The following is a 26,059-nucleotide window of genomic DNA, read 5'->3' as shown; positions in this document are numbered from 1 at the left end:
TTTTTATTAATGTGAGATACATATATACATATATATTATTATTTTAATTGTGATATATGAATTATTAATATATTTAATAGTTTACCATAAATAAATATTCATATGGAAAATTGATATTAATGATGATATATAAGTTATTTTTATTACCATATTTAAAATCCCCACAAAAATATTTAAATTTTTATAAGGAAATTTTACATCTCACAATTAATATGATACCATGTCACTATTTTCTAAAACCATGTCATGTGTCATGTGATTTTTTTTTTCAGCGAGAATGATTGTAGTGACGACATGTGTATAAATCACTTCGCAAATATAGTCTAGGGGATTTTCCAGTTATGATTCAAAGACATGGCTTCTCTCTTTTCTCGTTTCATTATGATATTCTTTAGAAGTTAGAAGATGCCTTTTTGTGAAGTTAGAAGATGCCTTCTTGTACGTGAAGTTTGGTCAGCATGTTATTGGTTTTATTCTGTGTGATTTGGTTTTGTGAGTTATGGTTTATGCTTTTCGTTCTAGGTTGGTTTACCCGTTACCGCTAAGCAATGTGGTTAAATTTTCTTTTTATATCACGTGTGGATCAGTTTGTTCACAGGCTGATCATTGAGCTATTATATATGTGCATGGAAAGTTTCCTTTTGGCCTCTAGAATACTAGAATCCACCGACTTAAATTTCCAAGAAAGTTTCAACAATTTCATAAACTACAAAATTTGTCATAACTACCGTTTTTGGTCTGATCGTTATGAAATTTCGTGGTTAACAGTTGGTTTAGTTCTGTACGTACGGGTTGGATCTCCTTAGTTTGTATTGGTAACTTCCATTTTATTTGGTTCCATATGTTATGAGTCGATGAGTCATAATGCATCTGTGGGTGATTGGTAACTGTAAGAATTTGGCTTTAAAATTAGGATTATAGGTGTTTTGACTGTTGTAGCTGTAAATTTTGCTGCTGCAAATTTTTAATAGAGATTTTTGTTGTAGTTATGGTGACTGTAGTTGTAAGTTACTGGCTGTAATTTTATCAAAATAAAACACGATTGGCAATATATTAGATAAGCTGTAGCTGTAAATTTCTGGCTATAGTATTTTCATGTAATATATAAAGAACTTTTATGTTATTAAAAACTCCAAAAACTTAATGATTTATAATTAAAAACCATTTAATAATAATTAATAATAAAATTATTATGTAAATAATAATAAATTTTGCTTATGAAAATTCCGGTTATAATAATTTAAATATGAAGAACGGTATATGTTAAGGTTATTTTAAGAAGTACGAGTTATTTATTTTCATTTAAAACTTCTATGGTTTAAATAATAGAAATGTAGCATTTTGGACTAAAACAAATATAAAAAGGAAGTTTTTTTTTTTTGTAGCTTTGAAAAAGAAAATTATATTCTGATTGGTAAATTTTGCTGTAACTTTAAATTTTAAAAATAAAGTTACATCATGGCTGGTTAAAATTAAATTTTAAAAATAAAGTTACATCATGGCTGGTTAAAATTAATTTTTTAAAAATAAATAAAGTTAAAGTCTAACCAATCGCCCTCTGAAAAAAATAGGTTTCCGTCTGTTTAGCTTCCGAAGATATATCTTTCCACCTATTTAATTTGGGTTTTTTCGTGCAACTCATGTATCTTTTTTCGTGCAACTCATGTATCTTTCAAATATCAATTTAATATTTTCAGTGAAAAAACTTCTTTTTTACTTGTCTCACGGTCACGTAGACAAGTTCAAAGAGATGAGGTGGGAGAGAGAGAATATAATATAAGCTATCCAAACGTATTGTCATCAAATGTATGTTACGTAGTAGACATACTACGTATATTTATACCACTTTCCAACGGATAAAAAATACAGACACGTCAATAAAAAAAAGGAAATTTATAGAAAATTATTGAGTATAGTATACTCTTAGAAATACAACTTGTATATTGATTATTATGTGATATGAAAAATCATATATTATACAAAAATCATTATTAGACTACTATATTATTTTATATGAATGCGTTTTGTGTAGCACTTTCCATTCTTATTATAACACTATATATTTATTTTCATATAATATATATATATATATATATATATATTCAAGATCTAAAACAAGTTATATACAAAATATGTGTGTTTTTGAACAAACCTATGAATTTGAATAATCTTTTAGGTAATTAAAACAAATAAATATGAAAACAGAAAATATGTAAATAATATTCTAAACAATTAAAAGAACACATATCTTTTCTACCGACTGTATGAAACAGTCAGGGATCATACAGCACGTAAAATCATGATTTATTATTTTAACAAAAAAAATCATGACCAATTTTTTGGGTTTTCTATTTTATTTGGTTATGCAGCCTAAATCTCTTAAATTTATCTCTACAACTAAGTAGTAATCCGCGCTTTGCGCGGGATTAGATATCTATATGACTGTTGATTGTATATATTATGATTATGTATAACATAAGGTGTACCTTAAGTAAACGGTGCATAAAAATTGAAGCTATATATGATTCAATTAAAATCAAATGTTATCGACTCTCATATTATACGTGATTAATATGTGTAACCAAGAGAGTCTATAACTCGAGTTTTTTGTGACCTGATGTTGATATACATGTTAAGTATTTGACAACCTCTGTGCTTATACATGTTTTTTTTTGGATAAACTGAAGACTACAACTCCTCTTGATGTAAATAAACTTCGAAAAGATAGGGCAAAACACTCAAAATTTGTTTCTTTTGGTAGATTAATGAAAGTAAAAAGCAAAACCATTACTGTGTAAAATAAATAAAATATAGTACTCGAAATAAAGAAAACAACATTGAAGCATAAAAGCAATCGAAGGTTATGCGACCCTCAAAAACACATAATAAGTTTTTAATAAAAAATCCCAAAATAACGTAAAGCTTTCATAAGATAATATATTAAATTATTCAACTCTCGTGAAGTTGAATCAAAATACGCAGAATGGAATCCTGAAAGTAAAAAAAAAATAACATCAATACTATTAACATATACTAATTAGGTTAACTATTGTTAGGAAAAAAAAAACTGAAACCATTATAAACTCACATTGATTTGTAGTACTTTATTTAAAAAATCTCAGGATCAATAAAATATCCGAACAGCCTTCAACAATTGTTAAATGTCTGAAGCGACCTACAAAACTCAACCATTCAGTTCTGATCATAAACATAAACAATTTTCGGCGGGATAACTAATAGGGATTACTAATATTCATTAAAGATAACTGACCATTACTCCTCTCAATTCGCCATAGCTTTAGTACACAAATGAAAACATTTGCATTTGAAGCAATCATGTGTTGATATAACTTCTGAGCTACAGATCCATATGCATCACACCTAATCTGAGTTAAACTGCAAAAGGATGATTTTTGCTCTGCGTTTCACGAATTGGGGAGTGAAGATGAAGAAAAGAACCCTAGAAAGAAGACGAAAAAGGAGGGAGATGTGATGATCTATCTGACTATGGTAGTTGTGAAAATCACAGCTCTCTCAAGTTGCTTAAATAGAATCCATGTTGTTTCAAGCTTGATTGCTTGATGCTTGCGGTTGTTACGTTGAAAAGGTGATAACATCAAAAACAAATAATGTTGTTACGTAGAAAAGAAAGTGTCAAGATTTTTAAGGAATGTAATGATTGCATTAAATTCATATTTTTTGTGACAAACGTTCTCTGCGTGACACATATGCAAATTTTTAAATAAAAGCCTCTCATGAAGCCACGTCTGATTTTTACATTACACCATTAAGGAAACTCTTAAAAATGCTTATCCTTTAATATATAGGGGATAACATATCATCTCTTTGTTAATAGATTCGTCAAGTTATTATTATTTTTTTGAAACAATTTGTCAAGTTATTTATAATTTTAAAAACAAACAAACATCAAACATGATATATCTAAGATTTTCAATTCCATTTACAGATAAAATCTCTTAATATATTCCATTTACATAGTTCTTTGTGTTCTTCAAATTATTTTACCATGCAATAACACAACTTTTAATTCATAAATGACTTTACATACTAATTTATTCCTTGCACACAGCACGGACCCAAATGGAACATAACTTTTCCATTATTTCAATAAAATTTTTAAAAAATGAACCTCTTTCTCTTTTTGTACATAAAGATGATCCAACAAAGCGAACAAAAATGGTAGGCATATTCTAATAATTAATTGTATATATATAGAGGAGTATGGTGAGAAGGCAGATGTAGTAAATGATGATGATAATGGGGAGAAGGTGTGAAGACTGTGGGAATCAAGCCAAGAAAGAGTGTGTGTATATGAGATGCAGAACTTGCTGCAAAACAAAATCCTTTCATTGCCAAACTCACATCAAGAGCACTTGGGTTCCTGCCTACAGAAGATCCCAAAAACAACAATTGCAAACGCAAACGCAACCGCATCAGAAAGGGCTCGCTACGATTAACCCTAAACGTCTCAGAGAACAACACCCATCTTCGTCCCCTTCATCATTAGGTTCTTTATTAATTACCTTTGTTATTTCTTATGCCTCATCTATAAGTCCATGTGTGTTTATATAAATCTGATGTGATTTCTCACCATATAGGATCTGGTTTTGGAGATTTTCATGATCTGGGGTCTTCAAGCTAATTTTGATTTTTTTAATCCCTAATCGTGTAGACATAGTTAAAGACTGAAAATTTGGATTATCGGATCTTATGAATATAAAACCAGACTAGTAAGTGAACATTATTTAGTAGTCTACATTTTGGTTATGTATCTATATCAATGTGGTGATGCTTGGTGATGATGAATTAATTAGCTTTGTTCTTCTCAGTTCTCAATGTTTTTATTTGATTTGAAATGATAACAAGTCGTTTGCTTAACTATAATTCTTGATATTATTTGTTTGACTAAAGGCTATATAATTCTTGAAATTTGTCATACTTTGTGGTCTATTCTTGATGTTTTAATCTTTATACAGTTTTGATCTTTATAAGACTAAAGTAGATTGATTTGTAGTTAGTATATCAGTAAATACAAACTACCCCACAATAGTCCCTTATGATGATCTTTGACAAGATCGAGAAATCTTCTCTTGTGTTTGTTAATAATTATTTTGATGGCCTATTATATATATACGCAAATAAAATGATGAAATTACTCAATAATATCACTTGATCATACAACTTATCATATTGAAAACAATTTTTCTGGTCATTATAAGGTGTAAGAATCCACACTAGTACAAGACATTTTCCAGCGGAGTTGAGTTCCCTAGCCGATTTTCGATGCGTAAAGGTGAGTTCAATCGACGACGGAAAAGAACAATACGCTTATCAGACGACGGTGAACATTGGAGGACACGTTTTCAGAGGCATTCGTCACGATCAAGGCCTTGAGAGAGTGGTGGTTGATCATCAATCTACTCATCATCTTCATAATAAGCATCATGATCAAGGATTACTACCTCCTTCAAGTTCGCCATGTCCCTTGATGATAACTAGTCCTTTTACTGATTTCATGTCCGGTACCCGATTTTCTCCTAATCAAAAGTCTTAACTAAGAATAATATTTAATTTAAAAGTTTGTTTCCATTGTTAGTTAATTAGCTTTTAAACGGATCTAAATATGTTCTTGTAATCTTTGTTATTTTATGAAATTGATTACACGGTATTGAGTTGTTACTCCAAGTTAGGGCTCAGAATGGTTCATCACTATATATGTACCAATAATTGCTATTTTTCCTGCTAGTACATATATGGTGATGATGATAAATTTAGTGCACCAGCTCATTCACACCATTGAGTTTGTGCTTGGAGCTGTTTCCAACACTGCTTCATATCTTCGTCTATGGGCCCTCAGGTACAAATTGCTGCTACTCTCAAAGACACCAACAAATCTTCTTCTTCTTCTGCTTCTTCTTCTTCTTCTTCTTCTGCTTCTTCTTCTTCTTCTTCTTCTCCTGCTTCTTCTCCTGCTTCTTCTTCTTCTTCTTCTTCTTCTTTTCCTTCTTCTTCTCCTTCTCCTTCTCCTTCTCCTTCTCCTTCTTCTTCTTCTTCTCCTTCTGCTTCTTCTTCTTCTCCTTCTTCTTCTTCTGCTTCTTCTTCTGCTTCTTCTCCTTCTTTTTCTTCTTCTTCTTCTTCTTCTTCTGCTTCTTCTGCTTCTGCTTCTGTTTCTTCTTCTTCTTCTTCTTCTTCTTCTTCTTCTTCTTCTTATTCTGATTCTGATTCTGAAAACGGGGACGGGAAACGGCAAAACTAAAAATTTTAAATGGACGGGAAACGGCAAAACTAAAAATTTAAACTAAAAATTTTAAATCTTGTCTAGTGAAAAGTTTATAAACTAAAACATTAGAAAGAAGGCTATAAATTCAAAATCTAGTTTAGACTTCTATTTCTTATTTTTATCTGGATGAAAAGAAAGGGAACAAGCTTAAGAAAGGAAAATATTAAAACAAACTGTTCAGAAACATTCCATAATTAAATGTTTCCGCCCCCGTGCCGTCCCCACAGTGTTCCCGTCCCGGAAACGTCTCCGGTACGGATACATCAATCACTTTGACGTCCCCGTGCTTCATAGGTTTCAACAATATATTCATCCTGATCGTTGGAATCCTCGTCTTCATCTTTGCAACGGTGGGAGTGCTTCTGGTGATGGAGACGTTGAGCGCGTTCCTTCACGCCCTGCGTCTTCACTGGGTGGAGTATCAGAACAAGTTCTACGAAGGCGATGGCTACAAGTTTGCTCCCTTCACTTTCACTCTCGTCGGAAATGAAGACGAGTGAGTGATGATGAATCTTTCCTTTTGAGTCGTGAATTACTGAAAATGCCTTCTTCTGCGTGTGCATATATAAGGTACGAGAAGGAGTCGGTGAGTTCCCGTCTTCTGTCAATTATTTTATTTCTTTTATTTAAGTAAAAACTTTGGATGTTTTCCACTTCCCATGTGCTGTTGTTGTACTTGTCTGTCAAGAAACTAAACTAGTAGTGTAATTGAGCTAATAAACAGATTTTTAAAAATTATTAAGCAAGCAGAAGCAGCCCATGTGTTGTTTGGGCATTAATGTGTTCCTCCTTCTATTCAACAAACAAAGAAAATGTAGATGTTTAGATTCTAATTTCCGGGGGTGTAAACAGATCCATGAGATTGACTGGTCTTGTCAACAACCTTCAATGAATCAGAGTTAACACTACAGATCCATGAGATTGACTGGTCTTGTCAACAAAATCATGATATATATGGAAATGTGGTTATAATGACAATATTGTGTTATTGTTTGAAATATATCAATGAATATACAAACCTTAGATATCTACTTTTTAGATATCTCAATATATATATAAAACTTGTTTTCATGGTTTATAGATTATTTCAGTTTTATAAATATGGTTTTCATAATAATTTTATAAGATTATTTGGTGTATATGATTTATGATTTTAATGAGATAATATATTTTCATAAAATTTATTTTTTATTATTTTATTATCTGATTAATTGTGTCGTATTTTGACTATGTTCAATTAAATTTATTAGTTTATCATGTTTTATAAATATAAAATTTTTAAAAATTAATTTATAAAATTTTAAATGTATATAAACTGAATATAATATGAAATATATTTTTGAATATCTGCTCAAGTGGTAGCTAGTAGTTTATTAAACAAATTTATGTTTTTTCCTACACTTTTCTTATCAAACAAAAAATCTCAAAAAAAAAATTTTAATAATAATAAAGCCTTTTTTTAAAACAAATATAATATGAAATTTAATAACATTCAAAGTGTGGAAGCACCGTAGCCTAGTGGTTAAGGTTTAAAGGCTTCTACATCCAGGTCTAGGGTTCAAATCCCAGACTATGCAATTTCTTGCAGATTGCGCATTATAGGAGGTCCAGATTTCAATTCACGGTGCAAGTAAAATGTAAAATCCGGCCAGGCGTAGGTCTTCGTAGGACGGCTCAGGTGTCCTTCGAATCTTCTATGTAATCTTTCTCATTGTAATATTATAATAAATCAACGTTAAAAAAAAAAAATCAAAGCATAATGTATGGATAAATTTAGATGCATATAACGATTAGAACTTTTCTCAGCTTTATTTATGTGCATCAGTTTTATTCAATTGTAAAGTAATTCAAAGTATTACATCTTTTAGTAGTACTAAATATTATCTAGTGTTACATTTTGTGTTTAAAAAATTTGTAAACAAGGATATTTAATTTAATTTTAGTTGTGTTGACTTAACGGGTCAAGAACTAGGTCGATCCAATTGAACTCAATAAATACAGTACTTAGAGAAGAGAGAGTCATCAAAGCCATTGTTCCTAGTCAGACGGGGAAGGAGGAGAATCGACGGCACAAGGTATGCAAATGCATGCAGCTTTCTTCTTCTTCATCATCTCCAGTAGGGTCCCTCTTTGTCGCGATCTCTGGGTCCCCTCTTTGTCTCAGTCGCAATTTGTAAACTCTTTTGTGTGGAAGGAGGAGAACTTTTGACTCTGATTTTGATTTTTATATTCGTTCTCTGAATAAAAGATTCAATTTTTTTTTATCCCCGATTATCAATGAGGAGCCCATTTACTATTGTTAATTTTACTCCAATCCATCCATGTGCATCATTCTATTTAATAAACAATTCATTGACGACTACATTTAACCTCTGTTGCAGGCCCGAAGCCTTTGTGTGCGTGTTTTTATCATCACGATGGTATGAAAGTTCGCTCCTTTTATCCTTTCCAATCTCATTTTACCCTTTTCCATAAGCTTTGAGAGTTATCTTTGTGATGTTGCATTTTCTTCATAAGTGTTGGGATTCTTGCAGGCTGATTTGCGTAGACGTAACGGAGGAGGTGGTGGTGGAGGAGGAGATTCCCACAGTAGTAATCGAGACAAACATGATTCCTTGTTTCCAAAACCAGACACTCATATTGGGGTATCTCTTGTTAAACATTTCATTCTTTTTGTGTACATTTCTTTGTTATTAAATAATAGTTTCTTGTTGTCTGTTTGTTTGGTTTCAAACATAGTAGCCTAACCAAAGTGGGTAAAAGGAACAAGTTTTTGGTCTATTTGATGTGTGCAGGACAATGCTGCTGCCCCTCCTCCTGTTAGTAATGTGAAGACAAAGCTTATTGAGATGGGATTCAGCTCCTCTCTTGTCCACAAGAAAATCGATGAAAACGGTATTCACAAAGGCGTGCAGATGGACGAGATGATAGACTTCCTCGTTGCTGCTCAGTTAGATGAAAAATATGCAGAATCTTCCCAAGACAATGGTAGTGACTCCAATAGAGGAGAAAATGATGTTGTTGTTGTTCTACTTATTGCACTATCGCTTTGTGTTTATCTATATTGTTCTTAGAGCTAACATTTATTTTCATGTTTTATATCTAGGTTCCCAGTGAATTGCCACTTGACAAAACTTCACAGCTGTTGGAAATGGGATTCTCTCGTCATGAAATCTCAACGGCTATTGAGAAGCTAGGTGAGCAGTATGATTCCTAGTTTATACTGTTAGGGATAAATCATTAGACTGTTACATAACCTACTTTGCTCCTCTTCACAGGTCAAGAAGCTCAGATCTCTGACCTCGCTGAGTCTATCATAATTGGTGAAGTTCCTGCTGATAACCTTGAAGATATAGAAAAGGTATGTTAGTTTGTATTGGTTTTTTCTATAGACTCATCTTCAAGCACAATGCTGAAACTAGAGCTTTTGCTACTAAAAGTCTAAAACCATCGCACTCTCTTCTCATTAATTATGTTAAGATCATTGTTGGATTTGTACTCAAATGACGGTTGGTTTGGTGTCAACTGCAGAAAGTTTCAACAACTCGTGCATGTCCTTCAAATAGTTGGAGATTTGTTGCCCAGGAAAATGAGGGTTCCTCAAGGTGCACTGCCACCAAGGTGAGCAAAAGAATAAAAGACGAAGATGACGACTTTGATAACAGAGGGAAACGGTTAAGACCAGCTATAGAAACACCAAGGATGCAACAAGACAGCGCAATGCACAAGCGACCTTACGTTTTCTACGGAAACATAGGAGAACTATCTCCCAAGGAGTGGTCCAAGATCTCAAGTTTCTTCTTCGGGATTCAACCTGAGCATGTAGACACTCGGTTGTGTTCAACTCTCAGTAGGAAAGAAGGTTACATGCACAACCTTCCCGTCGAAAACCGGTTCCATATACTCCCAAAGCCAACTCGGAGCGCTCCTCCTCCTCCACCAAGCATCATCTCCTCACCTGAGAATCTGGAGTGCATCATGGGGTATCCACCAAACCACACTAACATTGGTGGTGGTGGTGGAGCAAGACTGAAGCTGCTTGATTATTGCTTCCAAACGGACGCATTGGGCTACCATCTCTCCGTGCTCAAGCCTATGTTTCCCCAAGGGTTAAGAGTTCTATCGCTCTTCAGCGGAATCGGTGGTGCGGAGATAGCGTTGAGCCGCCTCGGGATCCATCTGAGAAGCGTGTGCTCTGTGGAGCCCTGTGGTTTGAGCCGTAGCGTGCTGAAGAGGTGGTGGCGGAGCTCGGGGCAGAGCGGAGAGCTTGAGCAGATTGAGGATATAAGGAGCTTGAGGACAAAGAGGCTGGAGGCTTTGGTGGGGAGATTTGGCGGGTTTGATTTGGTCATATGTCAAAACCCGCCGACACCGACTGATCTCTCTAGAGAAAGCTCGAGAGGCGGAGCGTGTGAGTTTGATTTTACGTTGTTTAACCAGGTGGTTCGGGTCTCCAAACTTGTCAGAGGTTTGATGGAGTCGATTTGACCCCCAAGTGTCGTCTCTACGTCAAGACTTGTCTCAGTTTCAATTCTTAACAAAGGAGAATGATTAACAACACTTGTCTAGAAAAAGATAGGCTAAATACGTTTGGTCCAAAGTAGATTACATTCTTGAAAGAAGCTAAGATTATATGTTGCGTGTCCTTGGATAATGAGTATTTTCTGCAAAGATAATCTTAGATCTTCGTTTGTATTGTTGCAGACTCCATTTTACATTCATGAACCGTTTGCATTTTTCTGACGCATTGTTATTCTTAATCTTCTGATACAAGATTGACTCTTCTCTTTAGAGTCTTGAGAACAATCTAGAATGTTTAAGGTGTCACAATGATTGAACTCTGCTCTTTGTTGGGTATGATTCAGCCTGGACAGGTTGGGATGGTGCATGAATGTGTTTAAAAGCTTCTGTAGGAAACAAGAAACACCTCATAAGGTGACCGTGATTGAATTTGAATTAAGCTTAAGCAGGAAAAGCTTCTGCAGGGGACAGAGGGTATCAAATTTCATAGTTGGGTGAGAGTTCTTCTCTGGTTTATGTATTTTGTTTGCTTCTTTTGTCTTTCTCTCTGGGTCTTGTAATCTCAGGTTAGGGTTATATCCGAGGATCTCCTTGTAGTAAGTGCTATTGTTCGTAGTGGGCTCAGTTCGCATGGTTTTCATTATCTTCTTTAAATGTTTTTAATAGAGACAAAGAGGCAAAAGCAAAGAGCTCAGATTAGTCTCGGTAATGAAAACCCTCTAGAGGGAGGTAGCTACGGTGGAAACAAAGCTGCCAAAGCCGCAAATGTTACGTCCTCTACATAGCTTATAGAAACCATTCTCGCCCCAAGTTTCTCCCCACGAGTTTTTAATGATCCAATACGGCTTCTCCTTGAACCTTCACTGAACTGAGCCATAACCCACCAACAACACACCGTGGTTGAGGCTCCTCGAGCACATGTAAGGGCATAACACTCCTCCAACGTAACTCTGCATGTAAGCTGAATTGATAGCAACTGCAAGAAAAAAAAAAGAAAAATCCAAAACTCAGAGTTAGATTAGTCAGTGAAACAGTGTGAGGCTGGAAACTGAGAAAGTTATTACCAGCTAGAGGACCGTTTTTGACGAGATTAACAGCGATTTGATCTTCGTTACTAGAGACAACACTGAAGTTGGACGCAGAGGCAATAATCTTAGACTTGTCAAACTTGCAGATCCCATCACCATCAGTAGCGCCTGTGTAGGGATAGTCTTCCTCTCGCGTGAGCCCTCCCGTGTCGAAGGTGTACGCAGAGGCGATGTTCATTAGCCCACCGTTGCAACCAGAGTCGCATGAACCTTCCACTTGCGGATCACACTACATACAAAAAGATATCAGCACTACAATTCATATCAACAGTATATGGCTTTTGGAGACAAGTAATCACTGCGAGACTATTTAATTTTTTTTAATGGCTAGGAGTTACGCATGAGCGCATTTATCCAAAAACGTAAAATCGAATCCAACCAAAAACGAGATTCGATTCGATTAGGGTTTGGATCATATCATTTACCTAAGAGTTTCTTGATCTGAAAAATCAAAACCGAACAGGCGAACGAGTACCCAAACTTTTACAATATAGTTTATATATTTATAAAGATTAATTATATTTAGTTTTAAAATAATCAAATATTTGAAAATTATTATTATAAATCGAAATACCCAAAAAAAATAAACTACTATCATATTTTTTATCTGAAATATTTAAAATTATCCGAACTGTCCAAATTCTTATCCAAAATCTCCTGATATTTAATCCGAAAATTTCAGTTTTCCGTTTTTTTACCAGAATTAACCGAAAAATCGGAACGAACTAGAACCGAATGGGATCCAAAATTACTTCTGATATTAGTTGATTCCAAATCTGTTACGGGAACCGAAATAACCAAACATAATTTTCTAAATACCCGAACAGATCCTAAACACGAAGAACCCAAGAACCAAACTGGAACAAAAAAAACAAACCGGAACTCAGAAGCAAACCAGAGCCGAATGCCCAGGGCAACTAGGGGACTTGTGAGCCTGTAGTCCCGTACATCCTCTAAGACTAGGACGAGGCTTGTAGTTGTAGACAATAGGTCAACTGGTTATTTGATCTTTTGAAAAAGAAGCCAAGTCTCTCTCACCTGGTGATCACAATCAACAAGCTGTTGTGCTGACGAGTTTACCCGTGGCGAGGAAGTGAGCACCTTCAAGCGCACCTGTAGTGCTGAAACTCCAGGATGATCCACATGATCCCTATGATCAAATCCGACATAAAAAAAAAAAAAAAAAAAATCAACCATCATACATTTGTCCACTTTCATCATCATCTTCAAAAACCAAAACCTGATTCTTCACGGGAGTAACCGCGCCGCGATCTCTCCAGTCGAAATCACCAGGAAGATTCTTTGTGTCGAGAATCGGGGCTTGATCAGCGTGCTGTGAAAACGTATACGCGCCTTTAACGCCCAAGTGCTTTCTCCTAAACTCAGAATGCGTCAGATCAGAAAACTATGTAACGCCATGTCGAGCGAAAGGATCCATCCTCTGGTGACGCGTCGTCGCTCTCATGAAGTTACTTCTGAAAATCCAGAATCTGTGTTGATGCTCCTCGAGAGAATTGTAAACTTTGCCGTATCTCCTCTTGGAACAGAGTGAAGTGATCCTCCCACGACATGACTTTTGGCTCCGATTCAGATCCATTAACCACTTGCCGGATCAGTATATCGTCTCTGTGTTGGCTCTCACAAGCCGAAACAGAAACGAATAATACAAAAGAGAAGACAAACCCTGAAATGATCCATCATGAATACCAAAAGCAGTGCGGGGTTTATATAGAATCTAATAAAAAAGAGATTTAAAATCGGAATACTGAATCGAAGCCATTAATAATCTGACACGTGGCACTTTTAGTTTGTAATATAAGTTTTCCCGCGAGAATGTTAGTTGGCGCGCACACGCATATTGAGAGTCTCTGCTTCTTTGGTAGTTAGGTGACTAACTGTTATGGGTTAAATTTAAACATGCTACCTTTGATGCTTATCCGGTCCGGTTTTTAGTAGCATCGTTACAAATCAAAATCCTCATCTTTTATGGTTCTATCCGGTCTAGTTTAGGGATCGATTTACGGGATACAAAACAAAAACTTGTTTTTGCAACAGGAAATAATGATTACGGAGAATTTTCAGACAGAATCAAGAAAAACAAAACGTTAATCATGCAACATTTGAAAGTCAAAACTGACATTACAAGTCTCAGGACTGGAACCATCTCCTGACTTGACCGGAACTTTGTTTCTGTGGACCGGTTTTGGCTGAGCTCTGAGTGAACTTAGACCTGTACTGCTCGATCAGCATATCGAGCTTGTCCAGAACCTCGGGCGGTCCACCTTGCTTCTTCTTCTTCTCGTTCTGATTCTTTCTCTTCCTTTGCCCGTTTACATTCTCTCCGCCTCTAACCTCCTCAAACTTTCTCTTTCTTGGCGCATCGCTCACATCTTTGGATATCTTCTTCTCATCAGGTTTCTCAGAAGCCTCTTGCTGTCTCTTCTTCCATTGGCCTCTCTGGTTTGAAGCGGGTTCTTTAGTGTTTCCTTGAGTGCGTGTAGGCCTCTTGTTCCCTCCATCTTCTTTCACTGAGAGACTGCTCTTCTCCTCTGGTTTTGACTCTTCTTTCCTCTGTTCACGTGGGCGCATAGGTTTCTTCTTCTTAAACCCGTTTGCATTCTCTTCCACTGAACCAGTGTTACCCCCATCCCTCGTTCTTCGTTTTAAATCATTGCCAGGATGATTGTCCTCTCCCTGCGCTTCGCCGTTCTCCCGCTGCTCCTTAGATTCATTGTATCTATTGCGTTGCTGCTGCTGGTTAGCTTTGTGTACCTTCAGCTTCTGGACGTTATCAACAGCAAATTCTATAACGGGACGGTGTTGAGGGCCAAACGTCTCTGCAAATAAGCCGAACCGATGATCGTAATATGAGATTCTGATTCTCGAAAAATTTACTGCATACTATATTAGAGTTCAGCAATATATATACCAGGATTGTTGTTAAGTACTCTCAGGGCCACAAGAGCATGGTCAGGCTCGGTGAACTCCACAAACGCAACTCCACGTGAGTAGTTCTTCGTATCAACTTTACCCTTCTTCTCATTTTGTAAGAACTTGATCTGCATCGAAAAAGAAACAAACCAGATTCATATAATATTAACTATGTTTGAACTCTTAGCACAAAGGCGGCGAATATGTGACCTGTCGGATGGTTGGCTTCTGCTTTGTAGCTCGGGAGGTAACAGCATCGACTAAGAGCTTCTGTAGTTGCTTTTCATCCATGGACTTTGGTAAATTATAAATTACAATCCTCGTTTTAGATACATGGAAGTTAGGAGACTGAAGCTTTTTCATCTTGTTTTCATGCAATCTGCAAAGCGCAACCACACATGCTCAGTTACTTCTTATCCCTAGAATGTATGAGGAAGTACAAAAAGGTTTACCTTCGTCGCCTGTCCATATCTTCTGCAGACACACCCTCAGCAGCAGGTGTACCTTCAAGGATCTGACCTTCCTGTGGAAGTCAAAACAGGATCGATGTTAGTGGATGCTAATTCTGATTTTTCCAGCGATTTGTGAGGATAGAGAGAAGTGTGAACCTTAGCAAGATAAAGATTCCGATGGTCAATGTTCTTCTCCTTTGTCTTTTCCAGTCCTATGTCCTTCGCAGATTTCTTATCCACAGCCCTCATAACGCTCAGTTGCCTTCCTTTAAGAAGGACACCAACACCTGATGCAGTACTGGCAGCTGAAATGGCTGCATCTGATGCATCTGCTGTTTTGAACTTGAGAAAAGCGGTCCCTTTTGGTCGTCTGCAATAAAGAAAACAGATAAGAGAGACTGAAAAGCTTTGAGCTCAGGGAGATGCCAGAGCCTAAATGTGCTTTTATGATTGAATGAATTTCCAAAGCATAGAAGGGTGCTTACTTTGTGACTGGGTGGAGTACCAGGAACAAAGATTCAACATGCCCAAATGCGGCAAACCTCTGTGTGACTTCCTCCTTGCTAACATCAAACGGGATGTTGCTTATAAATACAGTTCTCTTAAAATCATCATTTTCCTGCGTTTCTTTAGGAGCCGCCTCTTTGGTTTTACTGGATTTCAAAGGTTCAGAGACACCAGAAGATTCAACGGCAGGCTTAGTTGACGAATCCTCGACTATGTTGTTTATATCTGACTCCTTTGTCTCTCCGTCATGAGAAGCAATAGTTACTTTTGAAGACCCAAGCAAGTTCTTAAGCACCTTTCTCGCAACATCGGCCTCCTCTTCAAAATTCACATCGGTCTCAGCATCTTTCACCAGTGCATCTGATTCACTCGGTTTGTTATTGCCGTCCTCCTCATCATTATCAGTATCATCTCCTGAAGATTGGTGGCTCTCAACAGCATCATCAACCTCCTCCAAATCAACACTACTATTATCACTGTCCCCATCACTTCCATCTTTTTCACCTGCCAAAAAAAATGAATATTCTGTTAGGAAGAGGTAAAACGAAACTTCGGCCACCGCCTACGACTGCATTCACTTTTATCGTGTCAATAACAGATTACCATATCTTATATAAATAACTACAAAAAGTTTTAAATCATTAAGTATGTTATTAAGATTCCCAACGATAGAAAACAATACGGTAAACTTACCATCTTCTGGAGCAGTGGCGGCATCAGCGGCACCATTATAGAGATTCTTAGGTACAGCCCAGTCTACAGCTATAGGTCTTTTACTGAACATGTGCCCGTTGAACTTTTGTATTGCCTGAAGATGGAAAAGATAAATAAGACAAGTGGTCTGAATGGAAAATGACAAAATCAAGATGCCTTATGTTTATAGATCTTACATTTTCTGCATCTCTCTTACACGTGAATTTGACAAATGCAAACCCCTTAGGTAGCCTGCAAAAAATCCACTAAATGAGAATAGTGTACATTCAATTATTCATAATCAAGAAAACTACCAAGACGAATTAGAACATACCCAGTTTCAATATTTTTAGGAACAAAAACATCCCAGACAAACCCTACTGCTGAAAAGACCTCTTTAATTTCACTAGGTTTAGCCTGCATATTCCAAAAAGAAAATCCATGAGAAAAACATAGATAGTTTATTGTCTGAAACTGTAGAAGTAACATAAAATCCAGGTTATCACAACCTTGAAAGGAAGATTTCGGATAATAAGCTTCCACTTCTGAGCCTTTGACCCCTGTCGTCCAACAAAATACCAAGAGATCATGAACTGTTCTGAATGCTTGTCAGTTAACTTCATATATCAGTGAAAAGCAAATAATGCTCACCTCCCCACCGAGCTGACGCGCCCAAATGAGATTTCCCTTTATCTCTGTCTGATGTAGTGTTGCAACAGCAGCACAAGCAGATTTGACACTCGTAAAGATAACGGCTGATGCTTCTGCCCTGCATCCGTCCTGGGTAAGACCTGACAAAGATAAATAGTTCTAATGCTTAATGAACGCATCATGAGCACAAAAACTGCATGCTCTTATAAGAGAATCAAATAAGCTTATTACTATATGCTCAAAGTAGTAGTTAACAAGTGGATGGGGTGACTCTCAAACTTTCAGATACCAGAAAAGGCATGTGCAGAAGCTTTAAGAATTAATGACGTGATATATATACTATTTATGTAGATATATATTAAAAATAAGTATAGATATGAAGTAATAAAATATAATGCAGCCCCAAGATATTGAAATATTGAAACGGGAGGCAACAAGCACCAAAAGATAACTTATTAAAGGAAACAATGAGCAAGCGATGCATTCAACAGCAATATTCCAAAAGCTAACCTCATAAACCTCGACTAGTGAAAAAATGTATTTTTTATACATATTTTCACTGCCCAGGAATATTGATATGGCTAACATAATCTAGTAATTAATAGAGATTTATGTCCCAGTAGTGTTACTTAAGACTCTTGTCATTTTATGTGGTTCCTGGAATAACAATGTCGTTCTCTGCTACACAGAACCCTAGATCAAGCAGCACTGATGGAAAACTTGACATCTAAATCATATGTTAATATCATTAACTTAATAAAAAACCTTGGTACTAATAGACATAACTAAGAACCTTGGCCAGGGTCATGCAAACAAGCATTTGCTTCTTACAAGATTCTTACCATTTTGTTGAAGCTCCTCCTTGGGAAGAGGATATCTGACGGAGCACACAGTGCCAATCTTTTTGACACGGCTATGCACTGCCTCTGCCATCTCAGCATTAACAAGGCCACCAAAGATTACAGTTCTTGCAACTCTTCACCCAAAGAAAAAAAAAGACACCATAAATATAAGAAAGAGAAAACGAGGACGCAACGTATAGAATATTAGGTGTTTATCAAATCTTTTAAACATTCTTAATCCCAATGAGATAGTCTTCCTTACAACCGCTATATCTCTACAGAAAAACCAGCATACCTTTGCTTGTCTGAACATGTCTCTTTATCAGCTAAATCAACAAGAAGCTTTGTTGGTTTTTTGCGCTCAACTGGCTTCTCTATTTTCTTCTCAGGTGGAGGAACTGATGCAGTAAATACAAATGTATTGGAGACCAAACAAAAAACTAAAGACTCTGAAACCAAATCTAGGCAAACTGATACCTTGCTTGTCTGTCTCAGTCTCAGTCTCAGGGACCAAACTGTCCTTGTCGTCACTCTCGGCCTGGGAACTATCAGGTAACGAGACTCCTAATCCGAAAAAGAAACCAATGTCAACGAATAGATAAAACAATACTAAATGAAATCATTAGATTTCAAAAAGTTAACTACACCATCAACCAACCTTGGGCTGCTTTAGTACGACGCTCTTTAAGAGAAGGCCTGTGCGTGGCCTGTTTAACTGTAATCCTACGGCCGCCAACAGTAGAACCGTTCTTCAGCTCAATGGCACGGTTAGCATCTTCTGGCAAAGCACTAACAAAAAAAAAAAAAGACCCAGTAAGTAAGAAGCAATTATCATGTAAGAGAATTGAATTTAATTTCAGCAAGTAGGTTATTCATTAGCTTACAATTTAACAAAAGCAAAGCCACGATGTTCGTTTGATCCTGTAACCAACAAATAAGATTAGCTCAGCTCCTGAAGGGCGGCGGCTAGATAGCTTTGAATTGAAATCAATCAACTAACCTTTGTTTGTGACCATGAAGCAAAGCCTGACGGGACCAACGTCGCTAAAGGCTTCTTCGAGCTGAAACAATTTGGAGCCATCAATATTAAGAATTTGAAGGAACACATGTATCTCAGGAGGTTACCTGAGCGTTGGTGAAGGAATAAGGCAAGCCAGAGACGCACACAGTGGCAGCAGAGTGTTGAGATTTCTCTTCTCCATCTATCCTCTCTTTCTTCGTGTTCTTCCCCATTGGATTAATCGACTGATTGATGATACCTTTCGGAGAAAACTGGCGAGAGAGGTTATTAGGGGTTTGAGTTGCAGAGAGAGAGAGAGAGAGAGAGAGAGAGAGAGGCGGTGGAGAAGAAGATTATCTAGGGTTTTACTTTACGAAACTACTAAACCCAAGTTAACCGGCTAATTCGGATATTTGCTACGTCGAACCGAATCACACGATTTCGGTTTGTTCGGTTCAGTTTTTTTTTTTGTCGGTTTTTTTTTTATTTGTTTGTAGCACAACTCAAATCCTCTCTGGTTTTTATCCCACCTTGTGTCAGCTTTACTGAATGCAATCGACCCCACGGCCACGATAAACATAACTATAACGTTTATTTCGTTATCAATCCTCATAAACTACCCAAATTATTCGTTTTCACTATTAGTTTCGCACCCATATACAAACACATCACATTACCGATTAAATGCATCTATGGTTAAAAACAAATAGTGAATTATTGAGGCTATAGCTATAAGCTTGTAAAACTTTTTATTTATTTCTGCAATTAAATATGAATGCCTTTAGTCAAAAAAATTATTGAGGCTAACATACTTGTTTTTTATAAAAAAAAATAAAACCCAAATGAGTCGAAGGTTTATTAAAGCAATTCTATAGTTTTGTATATATGGAGCATGCTATTTCCTGCGGCGAAATGTTTACGACGGATACTGATGTAACAGATGGACTCCATTCAATATTTTTCTTAGAAAAAAAATTGATTTACGTATAAAAATAGAGAGCCACAAAAAAAATATTGACCAAAAATAAAGTGAAAAAAAAGTTAGCGAATCAGGATATGCATATCTTACGAATGCATTAGAAAACATAAACACGATGTTTCTTTAAAAAAAAAAAATTCTTAACAACATTTTTGGTATAATTTTTACTTCATGTGACAACATTAATTTGATATAAAGTTCATATGTTATAATAATAAACTGAATTTATTAAAAGTATTATCATAACATTTAACGTAAATGCGTCGTAACTTATGATATAATATTATAGAGATAGATTATTATATATTTATATTACCATTTTGTGTACTGATATTTAATAATAATAATTATATTACGATTTTGTGTACTGGTATTTAATAATACTAATATCTGCGGTTCATTGAATTGGGTCAAAACAAGTAATTTGTCGTAGAAGATGTAAAGATAGCTATATGAAAACTTAGCGGGGAAGAAGAAGAGGTAACGACAAATATACGAAGAATAAACTTATCCAACTTGTTTTAGCCTCAGGAATCATTGGGTTAATTGATGACAAAAAAAAAAAAAAAATATAACCATTGGTTAATTGATACGGTAAATATAAAGTCAACTAAATAATATTCGGAAGAGGAAATTTACAGAAAAGCCCCCACGTGAGGGGAGTCTTCTTTGTGACTTATTATTTTCCCCGTCTCTTCCACATTTCAACATAAACCCTAATTTCTAAAATTCGATACTCTCCGTCTTCTACTCCGAACCGTCGCTTTAGCGTATTGATACGTCTTCTCACTTCTCGTTCCATGGATACTCAGCAGCAACAATCCTCCATTCAAGTAAGCTCTGGAAAGCTACTCTCTCTTTTTTTTTTCTTTTTTTTTTTTAAATTCAATCGAAGCATTTTGAAATTTCTCGTTTTTTTAGGGGGCGAAAGTGCTAATGGTTGGAGCAGGTGGGATTGGATGCGAGTTACTCAAGACTCTTGCTCTCTCTGGATTCCAAGACATTCATATCGTAACTTCCTCACTTTCGTTTTCTTTTTATCTCGTTAATTTATATGTAATTTTCCAGCTGGCGAACGGTCAAGCTGTTTGAATCTCCAATTGATTTTAGGTTTAGGGGGTTTTTATGTTATTGACAAATTCTACATCTTTTTGAGAGCGTTGCGAGTTGTTTTTGGGATTTTGTAGATTCATGATTAGCTTAATTGTCATCGGTTCAGTTACAATCATTAGTAGAGAAGTTACTTACAAGTTTTTAGCTTTTTATTTGTGCTGATTACTCGCTTGTGTTGCAGATTGATATGGACACTATCGAAGTCAGTAACCTCAATAGGCAATTTTTATTCCGTCGTTCTCATGTTGGACAGTCCAAGGCTAAGGTATTTTTCTTTTCCTTCTTTAGCTAACTCCAAGGGATGCTACCAGTACCAGTTCACAAGAGTTGATATATTTTCCCTGCCAGGTTGCCAGAGATGCAGTCTTGAGATTTAGGCCTCACATTAACATAAGATCATACCATGCTAATGTGAAGAATCCTGAGTTCGATGTCGATTTCTTCAAGCAATTTGATGTGGTTCTGAATGGACTTGACAACTTGGACGCAAGGCGTCATGTCAATCGCCTCTGTCTCGCAGCTGATGTTCCTCTTGTAGAAAGCGGGACGACTGGCTTCTTAGGACAGGTTCTTTTTCCTCTAAAGCAAAATCTATGAGTTAGATGCACTCCTCTCTATCTGACTTGGTAATACTTGTTTTTGTGTTCGAATCAGGTAACTGTGCACGTGAAGGGAAAGACAGAATGCTATGAGTGCCAGACCAAACCTGCTCCAAAGACATATCCTGTCTGTACAATAACCAGCACTCCAACTAAGGTACCAACACTGCTTTGATTTTTGTGAACCTTGGAGAAATCATTTTATATCTTGAATAGTCATTCCTAAGACGCAGTTCTTGATTTTGATGTGCAAATGAATTTTGGATCGATTCTACAGTTTGTGCACTGTATCGTGTGGGCAAAAGACCTGCTCTTTGCGAAGTTGTTTGGCGACAAGAATCAAGATAATGATCTTAATGTGCGTGCCAACAACGCTGCTAGCTCATCCAAAGAGACAGAAGATGTATTCGAGCGTGCAGAAGATGAAGATATTGATCAGTATGGTAGAAAGATATATGATCATGTGTTCGGTTACAACATTGAAGCGGCGTTGTCCAATGAGGAGACATGGAAAAACCGTAGACGACCTAGGCCTATATACAGTAAGGAAGTCTTGCCTGAATGTATGTCTCAACAAAATGGGAGCACTCAGAACTGTTCCGCTACTGATGACGATTCAACGGTCTCTGCCATGCCGTTGCTTGGCCTGAAGAATCCACAGGAATTGTGGGGTCTGACACAGAATTCTCTAGTGTTCATAGAAGCATTGAAGTTGTTCTTCGCCAAGAGAAAGAAGGTCGGTGTACTCGTTTCTGTTAATTCTCTCCGTATATATATAAAAGTTTCAAGTTTGCTGATTAATTTATGGTTCTGCCTATATGCTGCCACAGGAAATAGGACACCTTACTTTTGACAAAGATGACCAGTTAGCTGTAGAATTTGTCACTGCTGCTGCAAATATCCGCGCTGAGTCTTTTGGAATTCCTTTGCACAGTCTTTTTGAAGCCAAAGGCATCGCTGGGAACATTGTTCATGCCGTTGCTACAACTAACGCCATTGTTGCTGGTTTGATTGTTATCGAAGCTATCAAAGTGCTGAAAAAGGATGCGGACAAGTACAGGTTTGTTACTTTGAAATCTTATTTCATAAGCGTCAGAGTCCTTAATATCTTTTTATATCATTTTATGTTTGACGTCTCTCTGTAGAATGACATATTGCTTAGAGCACCCAAGCAGAAAGATGCTTCTTATGCCAGTGGAGCCATTTGAACCTAATCCTGCTTGCTATGTCTGTTCCAAGGTATTAACATTTTTGTTTTGTTTTCTGCATTCTACCTTTATATTTTTCTTGCATAATCAATGATCAGGTTTTTCTCCTTTTTATATTGACAGACCCCATTAGTACTTGAGATCAATACTCGGAAATCAAAACTACGGGATCTAGTTGATAAAATTGTCACAGCCAAGCTTGGAATGAACCTACCGTTGATTATGCATGGGGCCTCACTTCTTTACGAAGTTGGTGATGATCTTGATGCTATTATGGTTGCAAACTACAATGCTAATCTTGAAAAGGTTGGGTCTAGAATTTACTCTTCAAATACAGGGATGGGATTTTGCAATTTCTTACAGGTTGTGTTTCTATTTCAGTCCTTATCAGAGCTTCCTTCTCCGGTTATCAATGGAAGCATTCTCACTGTGGAAGATCTTCAGCAAGAGCTATCTTGCAAGATTAATGTCAAACACAGGTTCTTTTTTATACCTTTTGAATACTTGTTTCAGCATCAGTGTGGTTTCTGGGATTTTACAAATCACGAAATCTTTAGTTATCTGAGATGGGTTTTCATCAGACATCATCCTAGTATTATCAAAAATATAGTACTGAAAGCTTTGTAGTAGTCCTTCCATCGTTCCATGTCAGACGATTTATGCATCATCTACTTACTGTCACACAGGGAAGAATTTGACGAGGAAAAAGAACCTGAAGGAATGGTTCTCTCTGGATGGACACAATCTCCAGCTACCAATGGCGAGAGCGCATCAACATCAAACAATGAGAATGAGAAGGCTGTAGATGTGACAGAGAGTTCCTCAGGACCGGAGATGGCTTCTAAGAAGAGAAGACTCTCTGAGACTCAGCCCGAGAATGATAAGAAAGAAACAGAGAACGTCGAGAGTGATGATGATGAGCTCATGGAGATTGAAAATCCCGTGATGGTGAGCAAGAAGAAGAAAAGAGTTGAATAGTCTTTTTCTAAAAGCTCTGATCTCTGAATCATTGCTCTTTGTTCTTTCTAACTTTGTACTTTCTGAGCGTGTGTCACGAGAATTACATGTACGGATTAGGGATTCTTTGATGGGGGGAAAGAATTACTCAGATGGTTAAAAGTATTTATTTAGGACAGGCCCCTTTGGAGGAGGGAGCTCAGCAAAACTCAAGAGAAAGCTACTCTGCTTTCACAGTTTCTGTAATATTTTCAGTTTTCACTAACTGTAAGAGCTCCCTTTGTTTTTTTAGTTCTCAAACTACTTTTTCAATTCATCTATGATATGTGGTCATCACACACCATGTAACACAAGTCATTGGAGGAGGGATTTACTTCACTTACGCTTTGACAAAAACTTAGAAATGTGTAAAACTATCAATGCATACTGGAGTATTTAGTTACACATGCATTTGTTTATTCACCACCAGTCACTTTTTGAACCATGAAGGGTCCGGAAAAATAATCTAAGAAAGTATATTTATCATATAGTGAGCCAATGTTTCACTTTTGGGTAAACTGTCAAATTGAATTCATTAGAAAGAAAATTGAGACTAAAAGCGAAGAGAATACTAAAGGACTATGTTTCTCCTATGTCAAGAAGAAGTGGAAGAAGTAACGAGATGCCACTAAGTAGCTTACTATCTCTAAGAATCAACCAAGTCGAAAACAACCATGATATGCTCAAAAAAACCAGCAGTTGTATAACGATGTGACAACATTTTTTTGCTTAACCAAGTTCTTGAATATTATTTCTGGTCGCTGGACAAAAATGCTAACGAAACATGCAATCTTTTCTTATAAATGAAAGCAGCGACATGATACAAGTTCACAAACTGGAAACCACTAATGAGCCAGAAATCAAGTAGAGTTTTACTAGACCACATTCATAATTGATAAAAAAAAAAAACATATCTACATTGGTAGCAAGCGATTTATTCATGAAATCGAAAACAACTTCAGTCTTCACGGGTGGTGGTGGTTGTGGTGGCCGGGGAGTTTCTCCTTGATCTTCTCGAGAATGCCCTTCTTCTCATGGTGTTGGTCGGTGGCGGCGGCTCCAGTGGTGGTGGTGGGTCCAGTAGTTGTGGCAGTGCTGGGGGTTTGTTCATCCTTGTGCTTATCGCTGCTTAACTTCTCTTTGATTTTGTCTTTAATGCCCTTCTTTCTCCTTCCTCCTTGTCCATCATCCTCCTATATACATATTTTAACATCACACACACGTTAATTCATAATAGATCGACCCATATGTGTACAATTCTGTTAACCGTTTACATATGAGTTAATCAAAAACTAGCATAAAATATTACTTCAATAATAAGAAGATAGACTCAAAAACGATATAATTGTATTTTACTGCTGTTATAGTAAAGTACAAAACGTGGAAACTATCAAATGAAACACTGAAAATCAATGGCTTTATTTCAATGATATATTAAATCCTAAGCAAGAACACTATCAGATTTTTTTTTTTTTTTTTTTTTCACTATCAGAATCTTTTTAACCTAAAGAAGCTATAAAAGAATTATAGATGCATGAGAATCTCACCGAGCTAGAGCTTGATGAACTTCCTGAGCGACGAAGGTGCTCTCCAAGCGATTCATGGTGTTGCTGCTCCGTGGTAGTCTCACCAGTAGTGACTCCTGCGGCCGTGGTGGCAGCTGCACCGGTGCCTGCAGCGACTCCTGCTGGTGTTCGATTCTCTTGAATGCTACCAGTAACATTCTCCTTGTACTGAGGGGCAGAGCTGGCGACACCGGTTATGTGCATGGGATTACCGAACTCATCAGTGAGCTGGACCGGGTTTCCGTGTTCGTCGGTTAGATGGATTGGGTTTCCTCTTTCGTCTTTCAAATCCGCCATTGTTCCTAATTCGTTTCTTAGGAAAACTATTTAAGTTTGCGATCGAACAAAGTGTATATATTATAACATGTTAGCCTGCATGGTTATGATCGACGTGCCGGTTTGTGTGAAACGTTTTGCCACGCAAGGATTGGGGAGGAGTACCACGTGTCATATGTTTGTTTTGATACCAATACGTCACGAATCCAGACATAATAACGATTTTGTTTTTGATAAAGTCGATAGAACAACGTTTATCACCTACGGAGTTTTGTATGGACAGATGTACTGCTTTTGATGAAGGACGTGGAACCGCTTAAGATTGGTATTATAAGCT

At 36.6% G+C, this 26,059-nt stretch overlaps 5 protein-coding genes and 1 pseudogene across 5 annotated transcripts; 3 read left to right on the top strand and 3 right to left on the bottom strand.

Moving 5' to 3' along the window:
• The first annotated feature begins 4,266 nt into the window (after nt 1–4,266).
• On the top strand, nt 4,267–5,575 carry LOC106309288 (protein SHI RELATED SEQUENCE 3-like). Its single transcript, XM_013746331.1, has 2 exons — nt 4,267–4,528; nt 5,241–5,575. Exons 1-2 carry the CDS (start codon nt 4,267–4,269, stop codon nt 5,573–5,575), a joined length of 597 nt encoding a protein of 198 aa, XP_013601785.1.
• Nucleotides 5,576–8,310: 2,735 nt separating this feature from the next.
• LOC106310397 (DNA (cytosine-5)-methyltransferase DRM2-like) lies at nt 8,311–11,088 on the top strand. Its single transcript, XM_013747630.1, has 7 exons — nt 8,311–8,376; nt 8,683–8,721; nt 8,836–8,946; nt 9,097–9,327; nt 9,408–9,498; nt 9,580–9,662; nt 9,833–11,088. Exons 2-7 carry the CDS (start codon nt 8,719–8,721, stop codon nt 10,787–10,789), a joined length of 1,476 nt encoding a protein of 491 aa, XP_013603084.1. The 5' UTR covers nt 8,311–8,376; nt 8,683–8,718; the 3' UTR covers nt 10,790–11,088.
• A 384-nt stretch (nt 11,089–11,472) lies between these two features.
• LOC106309287 lies at nt 11,473–13,891 on the bottom strand (annotated as a pseudogene).
• Nucleotides 13,892–13,936: 45 nt separating this feature from the next.
• On the bottom strand, nt 13,937–19,323 carry LOC106312201 (RNA-binding protein 28). The gene is made up of 18 exons (XM_013749618.1): nt 19,112–19,323; nt 18,987–19,047; nt 18,871–18,907; nt 18,645–18,775; nt 18,464–18,550; nt 18,282–18,384; nt 17,987–18,120; nt 17,145–17,284; nt 17,003–17,053; nt 16,828–16,910; nt 16,691–16,745; nt 16,494–16,608; nt 15,779–16,304; nt 15,450–15,663; nt 15,294–15,364; nt 15,052–15,220; nt 14,840–14,969; nt 13,937–14,747 (listed from the first exon to the last, which is right to left on the bottom strand). Exons 1-18 carry the CDS (start codon nt 19,217–19,219, stop codon nt 14,059–14,061), a joined length of 2,904 nt encoding a protein of 967 aa, XP_013605072.1. The 5' UTR covers nt 19,220–19,323; the 3' UTR covers nt 13,937–14,058.
• Nucleotides 19,324–20,670: 1,347 nt separating this feature from the next.
• On the top strand, nt 20,671–23,863 carry LOC106307197 (SUMO-activating enzyme subunit 2). The gene is made up of 11 exons (XM_013744074.1): nt 20,671–20,798; nt 20,887–20,976; nt 21,260–21,343; nt 21,427–21,645; nt 21,733–21,834; nt 21,955–22,413; nt 22,508–22,737; nt 22,823–22,916; nt 23,009–23,191; nt 23,267–23,364; nt 23,572–23,863. The coding sequence occupies exons 1-11, from the start codon at nt 20,766–20,768 to the stop codon at nt 23,861–23,863; spliced, it is 1,884 nt and encodes a 627-aa protein (XP_013599528.1). The 5' UTR covers nt 20,671–20,765.
• An 803-nt stretch (nt 23,864–24,666) lies between these two features.
• On the bottom strand, nt 24,667–25,747 carry LOC106311181 (late embryogenesis abundant protein). The gene is made up of 2 exons (XM_013748405.1): nt 25,429–25,747; nt 24,667–25,074 (listed from the first exon to the last, which is right to left on the bottom strand). The coding sequence occupies exons 1-2, from the start codon at nt 25,741–25,743 to the stop codon at nt 24,847–24,849; spliced, it is 543 nt and encodes a 180-aa protein (XP_013603859.1). The 5' UTR covers nt 25,744–25,747; the 3' UTR covers nt 24,667–24,846.
• Between the last annotated feature and the right edge of the window lie 312 nt (nt 25,748–26,059).

This window comes from Brassica oleracea, chromosome C8, assembly GCF_000695525.1.
Source record: "Brassica oleracea var. oleracea cultivar TO1000 chromosome C8, BOL, whole genome shotgun sequence".
NCBI classification, from domain to species: Eukaryota; Viridiplantae; Streptophyta; class Magnoliopsida; order Brassicales; family Brassicaceae; genus Brassica; species Brassica oleracea.
Note: the sequence above shows the minus strand (reverse complement) of the source record. Positions and strands in the feature narration are given on the sequence as shown.